General features: G+C 35.6%; 1 protein-coding gene across 4 annotated transcripts in view; it reads right to left on the bottom strand.

Annotated features, from left to right (window-relative positions):
* The window catches only part of DACH1 (dachshund family transcription factor 1), a gene marked incomplete at its 5' end in the record, with an annotated part of 366,559 nt that overhangs the window by 166,648 nt on the left and 186,427 nt on the right, over positions 1-13,484 (bottom strand). For 3 of the 4 annotated variants that reach the window (XM_084279482.1, XM_084279483.1, XM_084279484.1), the window contains one exon: positions 7,252-7,413. The exons of the other annotated variant lie outside the window; for it this stretch is intronic. In XM_084279482.1, coding sequence (XP_084135608.1) covers positions 7,252-7,413 — 162 coding nt within the window. The remainder of the gene's footprint in view (positions 1-7,251; positions 7,414-13,484) is intronic. 4 annotated transcript variants of the gene reach the window in all.

The raw sequence follows: 13,484 nt of genomic DNA, 5'->3' as shown, positions 1-13,484 counted from the left end.
TGTGCTGTATATGAGTGACAATTACTACATGGAAAATATTTTTATGCATAATACAGCATATTTACATGTCTATAGCACGGGAAAGACTCATGCTGATAATTCAACTATATACACTACTTTCTAAGAACTGAACTAGCAACCATAAAATCTAGTGTTTTCTTTTTTAAAAAGTAGCTTCTAATTAATGTGTATGAAAGATGATCCTGTAGATTATAATAGCTACTTTGCAAAAAAGGTGTGGATTAAGTTTACGTTTCTTTATATAGCACATCCACAGTACTGTATTTAAGTATACTTACTGCTGATAACTTGCAATGAAACAAAACTGAATAAAAGCTTGCTTAACAGTTCTATTATTTTATACAAGGCACTACTAAAAAGGAAAATGGGCCTAAGAGTAAAGCATGCCTTTTGAAGAAAAAAAAAAAATCACATTGCAGATTAAATTATCCCACTATTTATCCAATTAGGATTATCTTGCATGGAACAGGAAATAAAGTAAATGTGATCAAACAATATAAATAGCCTTTTTTTGTAATCTTGCTGACAAGATAGACTTAATCATTTAGATTTTTCCATTAACTTGATACAGCTTTATAGCAGATTTAGAGCACAAGTATAACACGGGAAGCTTCTGCTTCTGCAGTTTTAGAAGCCTGTTCTCTCACTATGTCACAAAGTAAAATCACATCTTTTCAGAAGCAAGATACCTATACAATCAGAACAAATCTGAAAATACATTTATATCTAAATAGTTTTCTGGGTGAGTATGTTAAACTTCTCACCTGCTATTTCTGAAGACTAGATTTTTATTTTTTTCCTTTTTTATTTCACTGTGTCTAAGGCACTATTTTGCAACTACTGTATCGCTGTCTTGGAAAAGACCAGTTAATTTATTCAAATCTTATCCCAGAAAACACTAATTGCACACACTGACAGTGAGATTCAGTGATTTAACTTTCTTTGTGCAACTACAACTCAGTAGTCGCATGACTAAGCACTTTTAAGGTGAAATTTATTTGACCTACTTTTGCCATTTACTTTAGGATGAGACGGATCACTCCTACAATTGCCTATCTGTCTGTTGAGTCTAAGGTGACTAACTTGGATGCAAATGTCTACACTTGTTCCAATAAATCCCACAGTGAGGATTTAATCTAGATGAGGGATTCATCATTATAACACAACTGACTGACCAAAATGAAATGCTGGATCTTTGCTAATAATTCCCTTAATTTACTAACTGGTGTTCAGATCAGAACATCCGATTTGTTGCCCTGTTTAGCAAATTTAACAAATTTAACAATCACAGTTAAAGGCTGGAGAAGCAGATCCAGAGAAATTATACTCTCAGTTGAGAGACATTATATTTTAGTTAGAAATTCAGTTGAGTGGGTTTTTTTCCCTCATGCTGTCATGAACACAAGTGAAATTCCAAAACAAAGTTTAGTGAGCTGACTACATATAGCCAAGCGGTCTGTTTGTGGTGTTCTGGGCATTCCCAACCACAGTTTTATGAAAGCATTCCTTTAGCTTGAAATATGATGTGTTCAACACCCCACATCTGTCCTTAAGTCTCTCTGATTATGCCTTTCCTAGCACCTAGACAACACTTTTCATCCACAGATACCCAAAAAAAGTTTACAAAAGTAGACAGACATTACTGACAAGCATTTGTCGTTATGTCCCGTGGTGTCAAATTTGCATACACAATCCAGTCACTAAGAGAAGTGTGATGCATTACCCAATAAACACTGGAATATGGTAAATAATCTCTCTGGTCTGAAGTTGTTATATCTTATTTTTCATTTTTGCAAGCAAACTCTTTTTAGAAAGGGAGCACATCCATCCACCTAGGAACATACACATTCAGTTTACGCCAAGAGAAAAACACGTATTAAATAAAAGCACTTAAGTTTAAAAAAAATAAAATAATAATAAAAAAATCAGTGTTTAATCTGTTAAACAATAGAAAAATTCTTATGAACTAGTGATACCGTCATTGAACTGGAGAGAGTTTAAGAGCAAGCTTGCTCTGGCTTTTTCACCCTATGATTTGGAATCTGCTCACAGTACTGCCAGCTTAACCAAAAAGGATTAACTCTCATATCCAACTGAGAACACAGATAATTCTCAGTAATTGGTAAAAAATGAAGATGAATGGGGCTGAGAGATAAGGAGCAATTAGCTCATCAGCAGTTACAGCTGTGCACTCAATCCGGATCCATCTCTTGAGTCTCGGCCCCTTTTAAAGAACCCAAGCAGAATAAGCACAGGACACCCCCCTCCCCCCAAAAAATGCCGTACCTGCCCATCATTCCTCTCTTTTTCATTTTATTTCCACGTTATACAAAGACACCTGTCATAGCATTCTGTGTAAATTACTACCTCTCCCAGGACCTGTATCTACAGCCAATCTTCTTTTTACACTTAAAAAAAAAAAAAAAGGAAAAAAAAAAAAAAGGCAAAGAAAAAAAACCCCAACCCGGAAACCAAATGACTACTGTAGACACTCTTAAGTTCCCTGTCAATCGTTTCATTATAGCAGCATCATCTGTTTGAAAATATAAGCAATTCCCTCATCTAATTATAGGGAGGATTTGAGGTTCATTAACATTGCCAAGGCAGAGAATCAGATGTGCAACTGCAGAGCTGTGCTCAGTGGCCTGCATTCTCTGTTTCCTTTTATTTGCTTTTTCAAGGTCTCCAAGACTTTTTCCTGAAACCATAAAAGTAATTCTTTCCTTCAAAATAGACACGTGTGTTTAGAAAAAGGAAATGACTGCATTTTGTACTGTTCTATTATTGGGCAAGGTCACTGGAGAAAAATAATTTCACCTAAATCATTTTATCTCTGATTCTGGATGAAGAAAAAAAAAAAAAAGATAGTATGCAAGCAACCATTACTTTTGAACAACGGATCACAGAAAAACTTGCAATTGTCTCATAATTCTAAATACTGCAAGGTAATGCGGATGAATAGGAAACCTAACATGCCAAGGAAACCTCTTAATTTTCAACACATTTTGCGGTTGTTTATGGATTAACGTGCTAGCCAAGTGTAAAATGTTGCCTTGTATTTCCTAACTGTGTTTAGAAACTGCGAACACCAAAGTCTTCATGATTGCTTCACTTCCTTAAAGAAATAATAGCAATTTTTTTTTTTTGCTTGAATGTAGTTTAAACAATGACATTTTCTTGGGACATCTGTTTTGAGATCACATTTTGAATAGATATGAACTCATTTCCTACTAAGCAAGTAATTTACTATTGTTGATAGTTGTTTACAAGTTTTATGAGTCAGATTTTAGCAAGTGGCAAAGGTCTTTACAAATCCTTTGAGTATTCCCTAAAGTATATGCATAGTGTTTCCATTATATAAAATGCTCGGGAAGCTAAAGTATAGGGACTGTTCTTCACTTCCTACCAAGTTATACATAGCAAACTCTAGCGCACAGAAATAGCTTTAAACATGTTTCTTTTCAAAGCCTTCTATCTTCTGCTGCTGCAGGTTAATGAAGTATGATAGCAGGGCAGTAAGTACTTAAGCGACAAGGAAATAATTGAGCTGCTCTACCTATCTATAACGTTGGAGTTTTAGATGGTAAGTACACAACTGATCCTAGTATCATCCTAAGATGTTAATATGACAAAGAGCAGAACCTCTCCAATGAAATTTTAAGTTTGACCTTGTCATGCTCTTTCTTTTTTAATTCTGCAGTTTAGCAAAAACCCCAAGCAAAACAAAACAGAACACAAAGCATAATCCTTTTTTTTTGTTTGCTGCCATGCGGAATTCATTCTTTAAACAAAAAAACAATAATTTATCTATCCTGCATGTTGTATGTAGAATTGCCACTAAAAAGAACCCAGGACATTTTTCCTTCTTATCTGCAATGTAGCTCATATCAGCCAAGCTGTCACAAGACAGTACTTGATATAAACAAGAGATTGCAAAGACATCTCAGTAATCAATATTAGGATGGCTACAGTATGGAAGCCCCAACCACTGCATATCATTTGTCTCAGCATCTATTTCTATGACCAAATGAAGCATTAATTCAAATCATAAATCTATGGTGATTTAAATCTGGGAATGAGCACCTGCCTGCTTTAATGATTTATTTTGTACATTTCAGTAAGCAGGAGATTTGTCCATATGAACTGACAGGTCACCTTCAGATGCCAGTAGCAGACTGTTTATCACCATGCAGACTAGCATCTCATCTTAGCAAGTAAATATTAAACTAAAAGAATCCAATTGATTGTGGATGGGGGAGAAAGGCGTTGCAGCCATATATTTTACTCAGTGTGCTAATACCTCACTCTGATTCCTCTGTAATTTCTTCTTTCTTTTTTTTTTTTTCCCCTCTTTTTTCCTCCTCCTAAAATGATAATTCTGGTGGGAGGATGTGAGCTCAAGGTTACTACACAAAACTGAGGGATATAAAATAATTACTTATTAGTATCATTGGCTTCCTTTAACTCCCTTCACTCACTAACCTTTCGGCCATTGCTTCAAAGGACCAAGTTAATAAATTTGTGTAGCGCTCTGTATAATTATACAATGTTCATCTACAAAAATGCCATCTATAAATCACATTAAGCATCTGATTAAAACCAAAAAAACAAGACAATTCAGAAGTAAACCTGACAAGTCAACTCAAGAGCCCATATTTTATTTACCTGCTTTTACATTGGCATTGGAACAGCCTACGAATGCAGTATGATCAATCCATGTGCACTAATATAACATAATGCCCATTATATGTGGACCACGATGTATAAGTTCAGCTTTCAGCCTGACTGGTTAGTTTGTTTCTTTTCTGTTGTAACATAATTTAAAATAGAAACCAAAATCAGGTTATTTTCTTTTGGTTTATTCCTTCTTCCTGTCAATATGCAGTAACATAGTATTCCAAATTCATGCCAAACAAGACATAATTCTAAACATGGACTTGATAATATTTATTTGAAAAGATATAAACATCTGAAAAAATGCAGGGGAAAAAAGCACATCCCTACTACAAAGCAACACCTTTGAAATACGACTTCTTGCAGGATAATACAAGATGCTAATTTTCAAAAAATGCAACTAATAGACGCTTAACTCTTAATGAACCTAGTAATACCCTGGCATCAGTAGTGGTAGAAATCACTTCTCTGATTCCACAGGCATAACTGACGCTGGATAATAGAATGGGCTCACTCAAAAAAAACCCCAAATAAATGCAAACTGTTTTTCAGAAAACCTCTAAAAGAAGCATATAGCTCAAGACTGGAGGCACAGAAAAGGGACGCTGTATTTCCAGAACCATCTCTCGTGGCATGGACATAACTTGAATGTGATTCAGTCAGAAGAGCCTTTTTTTTTTGGTTGTTTTTTTTTTTAAACAAAATTAACTCAATTCTTCATTCAGTTAAATTGGGAAATTAACTGAAGTTAACAAGTAAGTTAAGGGGCTGAGAAGGAATTTTGAAAATGACAAAACATAACATTGCTTCACTAACTTTGCCCTACTAAAATAGCTAGAATGTATTTTCTTACGGGGAAAATGATTAAACTGTATAAAGTGTAGATTAGTTATCTAAATTATGCCTCAAACAATGATTTCAAAATTATCCACTCTCCTACAAATACTTCACATGGTTTAGGTGATGGTTACCTGTTAACTTTTCCATTTCCATTGCTGTACAAATGGTTTGTCACTAGAACTACCAAGCAGGATCTGTAATCCAGTATTTGAACATTTTAATTCACAGTTGAGCATTCAACTAAGCTTGAAATTCAAATCTACACTAGCTTCTAGCTCTAGTGCAGGCTCTATCCTTCCAGTTTGTATTTACATTTTTTACTCTTTCTCATCACTCTTCTTCCAGTTTGTTAGGGGCCACCTGGTCCTTCCACTTCATTTGTACCTATCTCCTCCTCCCAGATTTCCAAGACACCTGCTCTCTACCCTCTCTTGTCTCCTCTCCAAGAGAAGAGTCTTTCCACTAATATTCTAGTGACTGCACGTGTTGGTATCTGAGTACTAACACAACTAATTGAAGACTATTTTCTTTGCCATGACAGAGGCCTTTTTTTTAAGCCTTTCTTTAAAAGGAAAACAAAAAATCTGATTCTCTCCTTCTGCAGTAAAGCACACATCTAACTGCTATGTAAAATAGCATGTGGTTAGGTAAACCAGTCCTTTGAACTGCAATTAATTTTATTTCTAAATATCAGCCTACCAATTCCTACCAAACTGTACAGAAATGCTGTTCACAAAGACATATTTATTTGTGTTAAGGCTAGTGCATAACTCTCTAAGACTCATTTCCAATCTATTTCAGAGATGAAAAACTAAAAAAATAAACAAAGCTACACAAAAGAGCCAAAATAAAAACAAACAAAAAATCTTAAGCCATTTTTTTCCAATATACACCAATCTTGCCTGCAGTCTTCTGAACGTACCTCTTTGTCATTGAATTTCTGTTGCTGAGTTAATACTGTCTCAACATGATAAAAGGAGCCAATACAATGAAATGGCATAACAAAACATTTTACAGCAGACACACACAGATGATTAAAGATTTAATCAACAACAACAAAAAGTTACTCTAGCTTTGAAGTATGCTTTAGCAAAACAAATCGTCCAAACAAATGAATAAAGTACACTGAAACAATTCTTTTTTGAGAAAAAACAAGAGCTGCTGATGGCTGCTTAAGAAATGGAAAAACCTGTTAACTACATTTTAAGAATGTGTTTATTAAAATAAAATATGATAGGAACTGTAGAGCATGGCAATAATTTATTGTGTATGTATGTTTTCCTTTTGTCACAGGGCACATGAAAGTATGAAATATTTTGCTTTCAAGCTTGTGTTCTGAATTACCTAAAGTCGATACCCAGCACACCGAGCAGGAGACATTGTTAAATTTCACTTTGACACCATCATCTGTCACCCCACCTGTACTTTGAAAAATGAACTCTAAGCAATCAAACCACTTTCTTTCATGGAAAATATTAACTGGAGGCTGCAAAAGTAACCTGCAAAGGAAAGAATGTTTTTGTAATAGCAAGAACAACGCTGAACGCCGGTGTAACGGTCAGATGCAAGATAAAACTGAAGACAGTAAGAAAGGGGAAACAAACGAGCGACTCTTTGTGCCGAATCAAGGACTTCAGAAGGAAGTCTGGAAGAATCACCATTTTAATAAAATATCAGAGCATTATGGACATACAGTAATGCTGTGTTGAGACTTACCAACACTTGAATTCAGATCTCCATTTTCAGAGTCTGCTCCATGCTGGTTATTATTTGCATGATAGTTGGACATAGCTTCCAATTTAATTTTTTTCACTTTCATTGCTTCTGCTATGGCGGCATTGGTGGCAGCTGCTGCTGCTGCAGCTGCTGCTGTCAGACCTGCAAAGAAGCATGAACAACATTTAATACATATTATTCTACAATTCTTCGTTATCGAAGGGACTACCTTCCTTTCTACTTGCTGCATAATGAACAGAGAACATTGCAGAATATTGTTCCTCTTGTTTGATTTGAAGTTTGTCAACTTTTTCAAGTCAAATGTTTCTTATCCTATTCAGATTGTTACTCTTGTATGTCCACCAAATTCTTAAATTGGTATCCCAATAACTGCAGTCAGAATGCATTCATAACTAACAGGAGACACAAATACATGCTTTCAGAAATCTAACTTAGCTTTGAAAATGTGTCTTAAGTGTCTGGCTATGAAAAGGTCAGCACATACATAACTATACTTAGAAAAAAACCCAACCTTTTAGATCTCAAATGTAAGCTATGCTATGGAAACCAAAACCAAAACCAAACAAAAAGTCCAGAATTTTTATTTAAGAATAACACATGAAAGAACTCAGACATTTATTTATCATTTCACCCGTAACAGCAAGGTGATGTGGGCATTCTAGGAAGAGTTTAGAAGAAAGGTTAGTAATGCTGAACATTGGTAAAATACTTACTTTGCTTTCTACAAAACTTCAGGGTACTAAGGCATTTATCAATAAAAAATTAATTATTAAACCCATTTTGTCCTAATTTTGAAGACATCTTCAGGCAATCCAAGTGCTCTTCCTACCAACCCAAATTTCTGCCATCCATCCATTGACAAAGATGTTCTACAAAACCTGGAAAAGTTTTCTGTGTCAAAAGCAATTAGAGAAATGGCTCAGCAATGCTTTCAAAACTCAAAATTACATACAGTCTTTACTCAATGTCAAGTTTTTTGCCCCCTTCCCTGAGGCAGGATAATTTTTCTCTGGTGCCCGAACAGTGCTGCTACCCACTCAGACAGATCCCTTTTCCCCCAGCTTGGGTGGTAGCAGACACATCAGTGTCAAACTTCAAAAGAGCTGCCTATCCCACACACCTGATCCAAAAGGCAGAGGTGGTTAAAGAGACTTAAATGTAAGAAAATAAAGAGAAGGCATTAAACCAGGCTAAGTTTTATGCGATTAGGCAATCTCAGCCCTCACCCTGTGATGCCACACGAGGAGAACAGACCCTCAGTCACTGTGACTCAAGATTCTTGCCCTGACCGTGGAGAAGGCTTGAAAAAAACTTGGTATAATTAGTTTAAAGGTGCCTGCTTGTCTGATTTTCAGCTTCTCTGAGAGGTGTGAAGTGTCTTATGGATCTCAAGAGGAATTTACTGCACAACTTACTATTCTAGTGGGCCCAGGCTGTAGCCCAGCACAGGAAGAGTGCAATTTAGCAGGAAAGACCAAATAAGCAAATAATCCCAAGCTGCTGTGGTAAATATTGCTACCACCATTGCTTCCAAGAGCCTCCGGTTGCCTCCTTTGCCTCCTTAAATGGAAAATGAGTTCACTCTTGCCTTGTTTTCATTTAGCAATGGGGAGAGACAGAAGGCAAAATCCAGCAGGGAGGAGGCAGAAGGTGAATGGAGATCAAGAATCTCCCAGGGAAGACAATGAGGTGGCATGAGAGGTGCCTTTGAATATATTGCGGCTTGACTCAAGGTTGTTTTCCTTTATTTCTTTGCCTGACCACATAAAGATTAGCAAACAGTTCCAGCCTCCAAGCCCTCTTCACAGGCTGACTTCTAACACCTCCAAGTGCAATGAGAATTACCAAGTCTGTGATAATTACATCCTACATAGGCAGATCAATATTATTTAGAAAACGGCTATTTCAGGTAGAAGGAGATGTACCAAAAGCCAAAAACCAAATCAGAAGGTGGATAAATACAAGGGTTTCATTTTCTTTTAGCTGCTTCTACTATTACAAACTGTGCAGGTTTTGATCTTGAGAAGGTATTGACAATAACATGGATTGCTTCCAGTGATGTTTTTAACCTAGAGGAAGGATATGAAGTTATACATTATACAAATTTGGTTGCAGTCCCTAAATTAGGCCACAGAAAAAGGGACAGTGCACCTCTGAACTTTGGTTTGCATCCTGTGCTCATTAAACAATACAATAACCTATACTTCCTTTTTTTTATTATACACACCACTGACAAGCTAAAACTAGAATCTTTAAAGAACAATCCTTTGGAGAAATATTCAAATACGATACAACTAATGAATACAACAGCAGGCCTCAAACTTTTGGTTGTGACTGCACTTCCAGACCAGCAGTTTTTAAGAGCTTCCAAAAATACCATCTTAAACAAACACTCGACATTGGGCTTGTGAGCCCACCTGTCTCACTGGGGTAATGACCCAGTCACAGAACCACTAAAATACAAACTCTCTTTTTCTACAAAATCTTAAAATAAAAAGCCCCGTACTTCACTCCTCCTCTCCATAGTAGACCATAATGCTTCTCTCTAGAGGAAGCTGTAACTTTGGATAGGGACTCAGAAGCTAAAAACCAGATTGCTTAGTTCTGTAGTACAATTTTTGTGAGATATTGACCGTGAAAATAAATGATAATTTTTAAAAAGTTGAAATTAAACTTCTAATTTCATCCTTTCCATCACAAAACCACATAAGTGATTGAAATTATTAATTTGATATACAGCAATTAATTTAAATTGTACCAATCTAAAATATGTCTTGTGTAAGGACCAATGTAAATGTGTGTGTGTGTGTGTGAATATGAGTAAGAAATAATCTTCAGAGTTATCGCTTAAAGCAGTTCCTTGCAGCTGTTCCAGCCTACCGTGTAGTTTCTGCTTTACTGGGGTTTTTTCCTATCCATACAGCAAAGCAAGTGGTAAGGAAGGTCCTGAGCCAATTACTGAGGTCCCTTGCATTATAATCACTGGTGCACTGTGGCTTAACCTGTGGTATGGTACCAGACAAAACTTTCTCTCCAGCACAGGGCCCAATTTACCTCACTTAATCTCGCTAGCAAAGGCAGCCAAACATATTATGAACAGAAGAGGTGAATAAGCTGCTATGTAACTGTACTTTAAAATTCTAAACATTAAAGTTCAGGTACGGATACATACTTCAATTTTTTTGTAACTGACTGTTTGAGAAAGCCTTTTGACCTAAACATCATTTAATATCACTTTACTCTTACATGAAGGAGCCAAAGAATTTCTGAGGTGCCCACTTTTCTGCACTACGTAAATTTTATCTTCACATATGAGATAACCAAGAAATCATCTATGAAGACAATTAAAATGAAAGAAAAAAGGTTCACACCAAAAGCAGCCACTTAGCTATTTTTTTATTCCTTAAAAATATTTATTTATACAGTTAAAAAGTATCCAGGCCAAAATATTCAATGGATTAAAGTCAATGGTAGTTGTCATTAATATTCTGAAATTGATAAGTTGTTTATGTCTGGCATTCTTCCTGCTGATTATGCAGTGAGACAGGCAGCTTTATAAATATCTCATCACTCCATCGTCACACAAATTTCATCGACAGTGCTCATGCACAGCTATTAGCAATATGAATCTAACCATTACAAGAGGAAAGAAAATCGAACATGTGGCATTAATACGCAGTCCTGGTTCCTAACCATCTGATAGGCAGATGGTGTAAAGCGGATTCTCCAGCTGAAATGAAGGGGCACATCATTTAAAACCTTGTTTGCATTCTAACTGATATCAGTGCCATATTGATATACATGATACATCATGGCAGTATTTGAACAATCTAGTTTGTTTCAGTCATAAATGTTTACAGCCTTGTTTTTTATCTTTAGAAGCATGTTCTGAAGAGCGTATTTTTAATTTATGAAACCTATTGTTTACTTCTGTTGAACCAGAAGATTAGCGAAGAGCAGGAATATTAAATTACCACAACTGCAGCAGTATAACTAAGATGGATGAATAAAGTATGGTTTTTCAATAAAAGATGTTAGTAAAGGAATTAAAAAATTAGCCTAGACATTTTATGCATTAAATACATTTATTCATTTAAACCTTACAGCTTTTTTCCCATGTGACATACTTAGAACTTTAATGCTTTATAAAGCTATTCATTTAAATCTCTTACTGCATGCAATTAATCTTGTCCAACAATTTAATTCAAAAAGCAAAACATCAGAAAGTAAAGTTCAATTCAACCATCACGCTTCTGAAGTAATCTCCGTATTGCTGACAGTTCCTATAGACTCATCAGCAAAAGTCTGTTCAAGGTGTCTTGTAGGAGCCATATGAATTTGAATTACAGCTCAATTGAAAGCTCTCCAAGCCTTAGTAGGAACTCAGGAACAAGAAGCAGAACACCAAAAGAAAGCGTGAATGATCCTTTCCTACAAAGACCTTCTCTCTTCTGTCACTAGATTACTTTGGCCTGTTGGGTGTGTTTGTAGCTGTTAATTATGTTAATAAAGTTGCAGCCTGCTGCCGCTGCCAAATATAATCATAAGCTTTCTCCTGCCAAGTTCTAGTCTAATTTACAGCCGTGCAACTCTACTGAAGTCAGAATTTCGTGGGTGAGAATGAGACCAGAAGTATGCCCAGTATGTGTGGTCTCTAATGCTGAAAAATGAGTGAATGAAACGGAAAACAATGACAAAAAACATAGCATCCTCAGAAAACAGTTCTGTTTTAAAAGCAAAACGCCTGAGAGAGCTGTCATGTATCACGACAGATTTTCAAAATGTGCATGAGTAACTGGTGGGCACTAAATCACATCTAGGATTTCTACCTTCCAACAAATACTATTCCCTGTCTTAAGAGCAAGCTCTTGAAACTTTTGGTTTTGATTGCACAAACAGCTTACAGAACACCTTATTTGTGAAGGAAATAAGAAAAGGACCTTTTCAACCTCGGTATGTCTCAAAATGCACATTTTTTTTAATTGTATGCTTAAACTTGGTTTTGGGATAAGTTATGAAATTATTTAAGTAAATGATCTTAATTAACTTTTAATTTCCTTCACAGAACTATGCCCTATAGTTTAATTTTAATTTCTTATAGTTAATAATTAAGAACTTCCTTAATATAAACTCTAACTTCCTTTATGTATATACTATATATACATATCTTTATGTGTACATTAAAAATCAAACAATATATATAAATATTTTCAAAATCTCTTTCTTTACAACTTTGAGAACAGTTTCAAGATATCTTACTTTTGCCATCACAAAAAAGGCAGAAACCCAAAATATGGTTGTCAGCAGTAGTTACATTTAATTTCATTTATTTACTGGAAAGTTCATTCTGCAGAACCACTTTATTCGCTGCATGGGAGGAGGTCCAAATCTCATCTGAATTCTGAAAGAACTCCTTTCATTATTTCAAATTAATGTTTAATCCTTTTGCCTATAGTTTGTTTCAGTGGTACTGACTTGAAAATGATTCATGTATTTTCTTGACTTAATTCCAGATTTGATATTGAGGTTCTTACTTGGACAAAATTCTTACTAAAATCTGAAAAAGTCTTCCTGAGAAAGAAAGGCAGGGTTACCTCCTAGGACTTGACCCCGATCGCTGTAGATTATTGCACTGGTTTCATGGGTTTCAGCAGTTCAGGCACAAGTTTTTGGTAGCTTATTACACTGCTGCCCAGTTATTTCAAATGAAATAGGATCCTAACCTTAGTCTCTGATCTAATGGGTGCTTTATATAGCGTGATACATAAAACAAGAAAGGGAAAGCAATCTGCAGGAGGACAGAGGTCTGATTACATAGACTGGATGGCAGAAAGGGGAACTTCAGACTACACTGCAATGTTCTGCTAAAATATACTGAGTATCGTTAGTCACATCCTTTACGTGTAATGTAGACCTGGAATCTCCCAGTTATCTAGAAGCCTTATTTCTGTTAAGCTTTCTGGATTGATCCAATACAGCACTATTACTATACCCTGAAAATTTCATTGCTCGTTGTTTTGGGAGAATCAAGAAATTCTTGTCTGGCCCTTCTAGCTGTATTTTCGTGTTCAATGTAAGTAAACTGTTCATCCAAATCATATTTTAATATCTTTCAAAGGGCTATTATTAAAGGACTCATGTTAAAAAAAAATAAGCAATTAACTGCACTTTAAATATTGTTAAAGAAGGAATACTTAGAAAAATTCAGGCAT

This window comes from Gallinula chloropus, assembly GCF_964237585.1.
Source record: "Gallinula chloropus genome assembly, chromosome: 1".
Lineage (NCBI taxonomy): Eukaryota > Metazoa > Chordata > Aves > Gruiformes > Rallidae > Gallinula > Gallinula chloropus.
The sequence above is the reverse complement of the archived record's forward strand: the minus strand, read 5'-3'. Positions and strand labels throughout refer to the sequence as shown.